General features: G+C 41.3%; 1 protein-coding gene across 5 annotated transcripts; it reads right to left on the bottom strand.

The window, feature by feature from the left end:
* Positions 1-342: 342 nt before the first annotated feature.
* CHTOP (chromatin target of PRMT1) lies at positions 343-10,576 on the bottom strand. 5 transcript variants are annotated; one of them, XM_074262130.1, is made up of 7 exons: positions 10,314-10,553; positions 9,299-9,380; positions 7,054-7,207; positions 6,328-6,411; positions 4,154-4,340; positions 3,313-3,450; positions 349-1,611 (listed from the first exon to the last, which is right to left on the bottom strand). In XM_074262130.1, the coding sequence occupies exons 2-7, from the start codon at positions 9,361-9,363 to the stop codon at positions 1,409-1,411; spliced, it is 831 nt and encodes a 276-aa protein (XP_074118231.1). In that variant the 5' UTR covers positions 9,364-9,380; positions 10,314-10,553; the 3' UTR covers positions 349-1,408. The 5 variants fall into 5 exon arrangements, with proteins under 5 accessions (XP_074118227.1, XP_074118228.1, XP_074118229.1 ...); XM_074262126.1 differs by lacking the exon at positions 6,328-6,411 and having other exon boundaries at positions 343-1,611; positions 10,314-10,576; XM_074262127.1 differs by lacking the exon at positions 6,328-6,411 and having other exon boundaries at positions 343-1,611; positions 4,154-4,337; positions 10,314-10,558.
* Positions 10,577-10,997: the final 421 nt, after the last annotated feature.

Below are 10,997 nucleotides of genomic sequence, written 5' to 3'. Positions count from 1 at the left end.
GTAGCAAGATGCTCCTAGCCAATTCTCCTAATTTCATATCAGTTGTGCAACTTTAGTTACATCAAAATAGTTGGTTTACCTCTCTCCAAAAACTAGATAGGCAATATCCCATTTTTGAATTGTCTTTAGCTCAAAGATTCAAAGCATGGCTACATGTGATTCAGGGGAGGAAACTGCTCCCCCTGATGGAAAGACAGCTTAAAAGTGAAAATGGAGAAAACCCTTAGGGTAACTACCTCTTTCAAGTTATCTACCCAGAAAGAAAAGCATGGAGGTAGAACCCCTAGCTGAAATGACTATGAAGTTTCAAAGGAACCCAGCAAGAAAATGTCAAAGGCCTGATTGGATTTGAGAATGGTTTCTTCTTTGTTATAATGAACCAGAAATACAAGATTCTATTGAAACTGGAACAGCTGACAAAGGTACGACTGAACTTTAAAACTTCACGGGAAAGAAGAGATAAGCAAAGCCAATGTGGGTGGTAAAATCCAAAGTTGTTCTAGACTGAAAACTGTTTCGTTTTTTAACAAATAAAGATAATAGCACTTCTAAGGCGTTCCCAGAACCCACTTGGCAGTAAGCCTGCCATAATTCTCTCACTCCTCTCCCCTCTTAAGAATCTGCCAAACAGCCTCTTTTGCTGCATGTAAATTGCTTGACCAATATTACCCATTTTGTTCATGATACAAAGTGCAGAAGGAAAATTTTTATGTATCAAGAAAGATGGCATGTTATTGTGGATAATACTTTGGTCTATGTGAGGTATGGACTTGCATGGTAAAAGCTTGATTACCACTGGCAATTTATACAAGATTGTTACCTGGTCCTCAAGGTAACCAACTTAGCTCTCCCACCATTTGCTGCAGTGTGTGTCTAAATATGTTGTCTTCTGTCCCCAGATTTTGTATTTTTTCTTTTCTTTTTTTTAAAGAACAGAACCATTTACCACTTCTTTTACACCCTCTCTTAAAAACCTCTATCCACACTGAATAGAAACTTCAAATAGAAGTTTGCGCTATGGTATTTTCTAGGGCCTTAATTCAAAACCAGAAGACTGAAAGGGGACAACATTAAAATGTCAGTGCATAAGTGAGGGAGGAGGCATATTCCAGTCACCAGGCAGTCACATTCAAGTTCAGAGAGGAGTATAGAAAAAAAAAAAAAAAAAAAAAAAAAAAAAATACAAAACCAATTAAAAAAACAAAAACAAACAAAAACACAAACATTTCATCCAATACAGTATCAAAAAGTAAAGGAACACACAAAATGTATGAACTAGTGGTTGAATAAAGTCCACAACCTATTATGATAGATCCTTTCAGCATCTGTCAAGTCTTCTCATGTGTTAGCGCAGGATCTGTACAGATGTAATGAACTTGAAGAATAGTCTCTAACAGGAAAACTGGCCTCAATCATTAGTCTCGGGGTCTGTCTGAGCCATGTATGCATCAAGCTCAGCATCCAGGTGTCCTTTTGTTTTTGACATATATGCATCCAACTGGTTGTCAAGCTGTTCCTTGGTCAGTGCAGGGCGGGCAGAACCTCTACCTCGTCCACGACCTCTACCACGACCACCAAAGCCCCCTCGTCCACGGCCTACCATGCCTCGACCTGGTCCAAAGAAAGGAAGAGAAGATTATATATTTCAATTGAGGCTTTCAGATTACTTACTGCTTGGTAATGAATAGTAATCTTCAAGCCAATATAAGCCAATAATATCTTAACAGATAAAAGGAGTATATAAAGTTGTTTTTGTTTTCCTTTTTTAAAAAAAGTATTCTGATAAAATTGAATACTCTGGGGAGTAAGCAACTTAGAAAGAGTACATAGTTAATCTTTTGATACAATAAACATGTACTGGACAAAGTTGTTACAACAATTTCTTCAGCATGATTCTAACCACTGCCTTATGGGTAAAGATTTTTTTTAAATTGCACTTCATTTTTATTGCCCTAGTCTCTTTTCCATGACCTCTTGACATCTTATGATCTAGTAGAAAAATTTTAAATCAATTGATTTGAAAAATCATGAAATAGCTTTGAGATGTTTTGTAAATTCATCACCACTACCTCTGAATAAACAATCTGAATTGCACTTCATTTTTCTTTTTGCCCATCCAAAACAGACCATTCTTTAGTTTGGCGATATTATATTATCCTTATATCCATAAGGCTTGGTGCTCTTAGAAGCCATATATATTCCTATTATTCTGTTTAAAGTCTGACACAGGAACTGTGTGAGGAGATCGGAAAGAAACCAATTAAGTAACCCCAGCTATCAATACATCCTACTGTAAGGACTAGTCATGCTTATGCCAATAAGCAATTAATCATTTATGAGTGTTCACTAAGAAAGCTCAATTCACTCAATAAAATTAAGTCACTTTAGTATTATCCCTAGGGAATCTTGGGAACCAGTTCTAAAATTGTTTTGCAATATGCAATTTTATCCTGCAACTCAAATTTAGCTCAGCATTCACTCGACAAACCAGACAGTAAACAATGACAATACAGATAACCCAAGGCATTAGATTTCATTTTCAAGAGCCCTGTGTCTTAAATTACAGAAGATCTAAGCAGTGACCTTAAGGTACCAAGCCTTAGTTATTATGCCAGGAGTGGTTCATATACTGGCAATTTTTTCCTTTGGCCTGGAGAGTTTAAAGCTTTCACCATTCCAGCATTTTCTCTGGGTCAAAAGGTTACTTGGAAAACACTAAAGACAGAGAGTGTATAGAATGTATTATTTCAAAATATGAGCGGAAAGCTAGGAACCAGCACTAAATAAACTTCATTCTTGCATATACCAAACCACACTGTATCTAAACACTTTGGCCAATTAAAGGACTCAAATCTCAGGGTTACTAATAGGTTCAAAATCTAACCTTGATATTTGATGATTTCAGATCTAAGTTCCAGATATTGCTCCTAGTGGCCCACAGTTTTTGATATTACTCATCACTATCTGTTCAATCTTACACATACCTGAATTGCACATAGTAGGAGCTCAATAAATATTGGTTGAATTTAATACTTTTTATCTGGGTCAATTGATATGAGAACCTGAAGAGAAACTACTAGCAATTCAGATTGATGGGAATTCAATTTTAAAACTGTTTTACATGGCTATTTGGGAAAATCCTAGGAGAAAGCTCTACACAAGGATATAGCTTCTAATTTATGAATTTGGATAGATATCATTCCTCCTCCTCCTAAAACCTGCTGATGACAAAGCTGCATAGGAAGATATGCCTAAGGTTTTGTTTTTCTTTTTTTTTAAAGAACCACTCTTTGGAGATGGTAGCTGACTAACCTCTACCACCGATTCCTCCACGGCCCATTGCTCCTCGCCCTAGGCCACCTCTCCCAGGGCCTCCACGACCTCGGACACCACCTCTTCTTAATCCCATTCGGGGAGCTACGCCTCGTCCACCTCGGAGCAGGTTTTGACCTTGGAGAGGGGAGACACAATGCACATGCAGGTAAATCCAAGATATATAAAGTTTAAATCCCAGCCAGGGAAAGGTGGTGAGGTATAAATGGGAATAATTTGGACACTTTCCAGGTTAGCCAGGGCAAGTCTACATGGAGAGGATGAGTGCTTAATTAGAAATCTGCTCTTCATGTGGTAATTTCAACAAGTATATATTGAGCTCCTCCTACATGCCCCTAACATTTTCATGAATTAAACCCAAATATTACTGTTCTTACCCTCAAGGAGCTTACAATCTTGCTAGGGACAACTTATATAACAAAGACTCTGCAAGCATCTGAGTAAGCACACTATGTTCATCAATACTGTTTTTAAAAAGCCATCTAAATATGGTATACCACACAGCATCCATAGAAGACGCTAGCTTATCCAATGATGAGTTCTGGTCCAACAGAACTGTATATAAGTCATAGGTCTGCTTAAGTAAATAAGACCTATTTTTAAGTGAATGAGAAAGGCAAATTACATTAAAATCACATAGAAAAGATATGAATTACTTATGCAAATCGAAGCCTTTCACCACTGTTTTCAGAAAAGATAGGGATTTACTAAAGAATACTGCATGTTATTAAAAACAATGATATGAAAGCATAAGTTTTGCAACCAGACTTTGTTAGAAAAGAGTAAGGGAGGCACTGCATAATGGATTTTAAAGACTGACCTCGAAGAGACATCCCTCCCCTTAGCAGGGCTCTGGTAGCACGTCCTCCACGAAGTCCTCCTCGGGACAAGCCTCTCTGGCCCATGGGCAAACCCCGTCCTCCGACTGCTCCCCTGGCCAGGGGGCCAGTGGGGCGGCCTAATCGTGCCTGGATGTTACTTTTACCTAGACGCTGTTTTAAGCTCTTCTGAAAGGAAAGTTTTGAAGAGGTTAAGATCAGGAAACAGTCAAGAAGGAATGGAGAGTCACAGTGCACAAAGAAGCAAGTGAGATGCCTTGCACAGAGGGAGAGCCCTGCAGTGAGTGCCATGAGGATCCCCATCCAGAATAAGCTAGTACTTGCCTCAAGAGGATAGAAGCCAAGTTTTACCCAAAATGCTGTTAGATAACTTTGAATTTCCTCTTGAATTTGTTAAGCACTACACACTACCTGAATATGCTTTGAATTCAATCACCACACATCAAAATCTCTTCAGACTTCTAAATTCTACTTTCAAGTCCTGGATCTTGCTGGTTGTTTTTCCACTTTTGACTAGTTAACTTTATAAATGCTGTAAGGAAATCCTACAGTAAAACCATAGACTTGGAACAGAGGTCATTTGGTCCAACTTCTTCATTTCACAGATAAGGAAACTGAGACCCTAAAAAGATGAATGACTTCAGGTTTCACAATTAAGCGGCAGAGGTAGATTTTTAAAAGCAGGTCATCAGGGTCCAAATTCAACACCCATTTTCCCATTGTACCTTGCTGACATGACTAGTCAGACTGGCAAAACAATACATAAACCAAAAACATTTACTTTCAAACTGGGAATTCTGCTCTCAAAGTATAATATTAGTTTACCTATTGCCAAAATTTACATTAAACTTAATCTAAATGGTGAATAGTTAATTCCTAGTCTGATTTTCCTGCTTGAAATGTGATCCTTTGATTCACTTTCAGGTTTACATTTAGAGATTCCTTTCCTTTACCTTAGGAAGGTACATAAAAGTTATAAGCACCTGAACCTTAAATTCACGACCCCATAGCTGTTTTCCCAACAGGTACCATTATCAATCATTTTTTACTATAAAACAAGCAAACTAACCTTAAATGCTTCCATCTTTAAATCAATACAATTACTACCTTTTAGAACAAATCTGTACTAGGTAGGTATGAAGATGCCACAGATCCCTCCTTCCAAGAGGAATCCATTGGATTACAAAAGGTAGCACTTCTCAAAGAGAGAAAAATGTCTCCTCACAAATGAGATCAGGTGTAGCCTTGAGAAAAACCACAGGCCTTTTCATTCTGCAAACTCATCAAGATTAACACACACAAACCCTTGCCTTAAATTCCCTTCTATAGTAGTCACCTTTGAGTGTCTGTATCATTAAAAATATTCTGGTGATGACCGTCTCAATTTGTATTTTAACAAGATATGATTTTTAAATGAATTTCACAGTAGGAAATATTAAATGTTTATGTAATTTCTAACCAAAAAAGTAGGTTCTGATGCACTATATACCCTATATAAGATGAGCCATGAATATAAAGGTCTTTTTAACAACTATTTCTTTTCTTTAGAGGAACATTACAGGTGTGAGGTTAGGACCTCATTCCACAAGATCTTTATTTTACATTGATTTATTAACAGCCATACAGGGATTTTTGTTGTGTTTTGCTGAGGCAATTGGAGTTAAATGACTTTCCTAGGGTCACACAGCTAGAAAGTGTTAAGTGTCTGAGGACAAATTTGAACTCAGGTCCTCCTGACTTCAGGGCTGGTGCTCTACTCACGGAGCCACCTAGCTGCCCCATGAATGTTTTTTCTTACATTAGAAGCCCTAGTTGTTTCCGGCTTCACTATTGATCCCTAAATATCTATAGAAACAATGTATCAATTAATTACTCTGTTTAAGTTTCTGGAGGCAAACTTTCCATATATAGACTTCACTTCTTTAAAACCATTTTTTAGAAAGGCCAAGAGTGTTAGCTCCAAGAATTGTCCTCATCTTGAACTGTTTGTACCTACCATCTTTTTTATTTTTAAATGATAAAAAATATTTTAGCCACTCTATAGTAGTTTAAGCTGAAAGCTTTGTTTATTTTTGGCTGGTGAGCCCAGTGGTTCAGTGTTATATTTAACTAGATCTAAGCACAGCCATGCAGTGCTCCCATTTAAAGTCCTTACAGTTGCATGGCACCGCCCTCCAGACTGCCAACCACAGCTTGGACATATCCTTCCACAGCCACTCGCCGGACTTGCAAACATAGTCTATGAATAATAAAGAGCAGGTTTTACTTCAGACCTAGGTGGAAATATGGATTGTGCCTTATTGGAAATTTGGATAGAAAACCATAACCTTCTCGAATCGTGTACTCAAGACTTCTTTTCTTCCAGATATATAGGGTATTTTGAGGAGTAGCTTTCTTCCACTAGATCTAAAACCACTTTTTCCCCCTCAAGTTTCTAAGTGTTGTCAATACAAATAAATTAACACTATGCAAAATTTCTAGAGAGGAGAAATATTATTTTCCTAACTTTTAAGTCATTTAAAAATATCTCTATACCAATTGAGAGAATAAAAAAGAGTTGCGAGATGCCAAGAAATTCAATTAGAATTGTTTGAGAAAATCCCAGAAAATAGAAAAGGTTTAAAAAACACTAGTACCTACAACATGATCCAAGCCACTCTAAACTGCAACCTCCCTCTGAAGAGAAAGGCAGTAGATTTACTTGTTTGTACTTTTCAACTAAAATAAAATGCTCTGAATTATTTTTTTTCTCTTCCAGAAAATCCTCAGCTCTTACCCTGAGCCACCTTGTAATAATCCACCATATCCTGCACAGCCATCAGTAGGGCTGCCTGACAGGCATCATCAGCTGCCTCTGGAGGATTGTGACCTACTCTCTCACCTGCTTAAGTTTCAATGCTGCCTGGACAGAGGGTCTATTCTCCATCTGCTGGGCCAGTCTTCTGTTTCTGGCACTGGCTAGCTGCTGTTGCTGCTGCATCGTAGCCCGAATATTCACTGGCATCGGCTGTTTGTTCTTCAGCATATTAGTAAAGCTTCAAGGTCGAACAAAATGGGTGTTTAAATAAAAGCTTTATTACAAAACATTTATTGGCATTTTCATGGCTCTCTAGACCAGGAGCTCCAGATCCCACGAACTTTATGTAAAGTGGTACGCTTAGATCAAGGCTGATGTGGGTCAAGGACTCCTCTGTTTCCACAAACGTGCAAGAATCAGAAACTTAGAAATGCAGGTAAGTGCAGTACATTCATTCAAAAGTGATAACAAGGGCTTAGGTTACTGCTTTTAGAAAAGTGGAAGGAATGAAAAACACACAATAAGCAGATATGGTGATGACAGGAAACAGAAGATGTTACAGAGACTCAGAAAAGGACAAAACAAATACCTTGAGGTGGGATAAATCAGATTAAGTAATTTTAGAGGCAATGGTCAGAAGTGCACTGTATGGGTGAATATGGAGGTTACAGCACTCTCAAAAGTCCATGGAAATGATGCCTCCATATCAATAGAAGAGGATATCAAGTTTTCCATTGTCTTGTCAATCTAGTTATATACAAAGAACAGTCATAAAATTTTATAATCTTACCACATGCCATGAATTAAGACAAAAATTTACAGCATGTAATCAAAAATTTTTCTTTTAGGGGAGAACCCCTGCACTTGTTATTTCATCAATCTAGGAAACCTCAAGTGAGAAAATCCCTTTACCAAATACCAGAGTGGTACTTGCTCTGAGATTCAGGATTATGGAGATATCAAAGGCCAAGCTAGTTCAACTATCTCATTTTATGGAGGAAGAAATGGAGCCAAGATAGGATAATAAGTGACTTGATCAAGGTTACACAGTTACTAAGCATCTGAAGTGGGATTTGAAATGAGATCATTCTTGACTTTAAGTCAGTCCTCTTATACACAACATTTCACAGCTGCTTGGGAACCTTAGGGTTACATGACCTAAGGCCACACAGCTAAGATTTTCTGGACTTCGAGATGGCCTTTCTATCCAACCAGACCCAGATGGGCCTTTATGCTGAGCATTTTTCTTTTTTCCCCCCTAGCCTGAACTTAACAATTCCACTGGTATAGAGAGCTATCAGTAAGGAGACTCCCTCTACTAAGGCAGGTTTACTCCTGCCTTAACTTAAAAAAGTCTTAGGAGAATTATGTGGGGACACTGAAATTAAATTAATTGCCCAAGGTGATAGAGCCAGAAGGCAAGATTGAACTTGGATATTTTTGACCCCACAGTGTTTGCTATTTCCTATATAATGTTTGCATTTCATGGCATATTTAGTTTCACTACAATTAAAAAAAAAAAATTCTTTACTAGTTTGCTGTGTCCCATGCTATAATCTACCTCCTATTCAATTAAACGAACCACATAAAAAATCTTTACAGAGATACTTATGGTATTACATTTTAACAGCTTTACTTTCCTGGATTTAAATGGCATCCCTTCTAATAACCCCAAGTGAAATTTCTTGGAAAAAGTCATGCATTAGAGCAACAACTTAGATTAAGAATGTGATGACACTCCAAAGAGTCTCATCTATGAAAGCTCAATGGAACAGAAGAACATTTTAACAGAGAAAAAGGAAAAACAAAACCTAAAGCAGTATTGAAAGATGCAGAGATGAAGCAAAGAGGGTGCCTCTTACAAGGCCCAAGAATAGCATTCAAGGGCCTTTGGGCGGAGTTTTGGCCTGCTACCTGCCTCTTACAGGCCAGACTCTAATCCTGTCGGCCTTGGACTGGGCAGCAAGCCTCCTACAGCCAGGGTAACATGCTACCGTGCTGCAGCATCCCCTATGTCAATGTAAAAAACATGAAGAAAAAGGGAGGGTGTGACGTGTTTTAATTTAAAACACATCCCACCAGATTAACGGTTCAAATACTTTAAGGTAAACAGCTACTGATAACGGGTTCTGAAACATTGCCCAATTTGTTTTGCGTACCACATATGCAGCAACTTAAGAACAGAGGTCTTTAGCCTTCTGTTGATATTTAAGTTAGCTTTAACTTAAAACTGGGCAGAAACCAAGATGGTTTTAGTATATTGGACCCCGGGGCCAATTTAAGTAAAGTTTTCTTATGTAGGAGTTGAAGTTTCTGTTGGCTGCCTCACCGCTCATTTAGAGACATCTTGGTGGTGCTTTTTAGCACAACTTTCGGAGCTGACTGTGCAGCCATCTTCAAATCCCGGGAATCTGTAAAGCAAGAGAAAAAAATGACGTTGTCTTTCATCCTTGTAAGGGCCAGGCACAAGCTGCGGTTAGAACAGCCATTATCTTGCCATCTAAAACAAGGAGAGTGCGCTACAGGAGCTCCTGTTTTATTGTATAAAAGTCCTCCCGACAAAGTTACTATGTAGCCGGCCCCAAAGAGCAGCCAGTAACGGCGGGTTGGAGCCCGGTCCCAGGACTGACTGGATTCCCACTGTGTTTTCATTTTACAGTTTTCTGGGGGAGGAAACAACCTTGCCTCGGATGCTCTTTTTGTAACTGCACCCTCAAGGTTCCTCAGAACCCCCAGGATCTCTTCCTCTCGTCTCCATGGAGCCCCGGGACCCCCAAGCCGATCCCTTATTTATTCAAATTCCGCTAACGCCAATGGACCCACCCGTTAGTCTGGGTGGGTCCATTGGCCTACTAGACTTTCCCCCCAAAGTCCGAGGCCTAAACCTCTCGCCTCCCTTAGGTGTCCACCTCAGTCCCTCCTCCTCCACGCCCAGCCCCCAGAGGCCCTTTCTCTACATCTCCTCGCCCCATCCTCCGTCATTCTCGAGTGCTCCTCCCTTCTCCCCAAGCCCGGCCTCTAGAGGCTCGAGGTCCTCCTCACATGTTCTTCCCCTCCTCCTCCTCTTTCCTCGCTCGCCCCCTCAGCCGGTCTCCTCCCCCACGAGGTCTTTACCCACCCCAGCCCATCGCTCCGCCCCCGCAGCGCTCCCCAGTCACGTGCTAGGTGCCCCCTCCCCCTACTTCGCGGACGCTCCTCCTCCTCCTTCCCCTTCCCCCACTTCGGCCTTCCCACATTTCTCCCTACCTTACCCCTTCCTCTTCAAGACCACCCCTCTGCAAAGGCTTTTCTTCACCCCTCCCCCAATCCTGGCCCCAAGCCCGGCCGCGCACGCGTGCACTCACCAAAGGACACGGACGCCAGCGCTCCGCCGGGGGCCGCCGATGCCACTGCGGTTGCGGTTGTGGGGCCGGAGACCGGCCACGCTAGGTTTATCTGGGACGAATGGAGGCGCTGGGCTGAGACGGAGGGGTAGTTAGTCGCCTGCGTGAAGGGTTGGCTGTTGGGTCCTCGCGTCCGTTCTTCTTTCAGTCCGCCCTCTCGTCCGCAGCCGCCACCAACTCCCACTTGGCGATCCGAACAAAATGGCCGCCGCGCTCAAAGCCTAACGGCGCTGGCCAAAATGGCGCCTGCGCGTCGACGTTGACGTAAGGCTCGCGCACGTCGCGAGGAGGCGGGGCTTTGTCTCCGCCCCTCCTCGGTGTAGTTGCTAACACGTGCATTCCCTGGGGGTGAGGTCTGTTGAATGACTTCTTGTTGCTTTTGCTGACTTCCTTTTTATGCTTGCCCAGCGGGCATTTATAGTGTACACTGAAGGCCTAATGCCTATCAAATCTCGAAAGTCTGGGCTGTGGCGGGCGCTCACTCCCCGGGCCTTTCCGACCGCTGACCCAGGCCGGGAGCAGGCGGCAGCGATAAACCTGGGCCTAAGCTGTGTCCCTGCCTCCCTCCCCGCTGCCGCCAGCCTTGGTTATCCTGTTCCCTGCGCGCCTTCCTGTAGCGGGAGAGCTTACACTGTAACCAGCGCT

This window comes from Sminthopsis crassicaudata, chromosome 4 (genome assembly GCF_048593235.1).
Source record: "Sminthopsis crassicaudata isolate SCR6 chromosome 4, ASM4859323v1, whole genome shotgun sequence".
Taxonomy (NCBI): domain Eukaryota; kingdom Metazoa; phylum Chordata; class Mammalia; order Dasyuromorphia; family Dasyuridae; genus Sminthopsis; species Sminthopsis crassicaudata.
This window is presented reverse-complemented; position numbering and strand designations above follow the sequence as displayed.

Coding starts and splice junctions, on each gene's coding strand:
- CHTOP (XM_074262130.1), bottom strand. CDS start 9,363: ATGGCTGCACAGTCAGCTCCGAAAGTTGTGCTAAAAAGCACCACCAAG. Junction 7,208..9,298: donor AAGATGTCTCTAAATGAGCG/GTGAGGCAGCCA, acceptor TCGACCTTGAAG/CTTTACTAATATGCTGAAGA. Junction 6,412..7,053: donor CAGCATTGAAACTTAAGCAG/GTGAGAGAGTAG, acceptor TATTATTCATAG/ACTATGTTTGCAAGTCCGGC.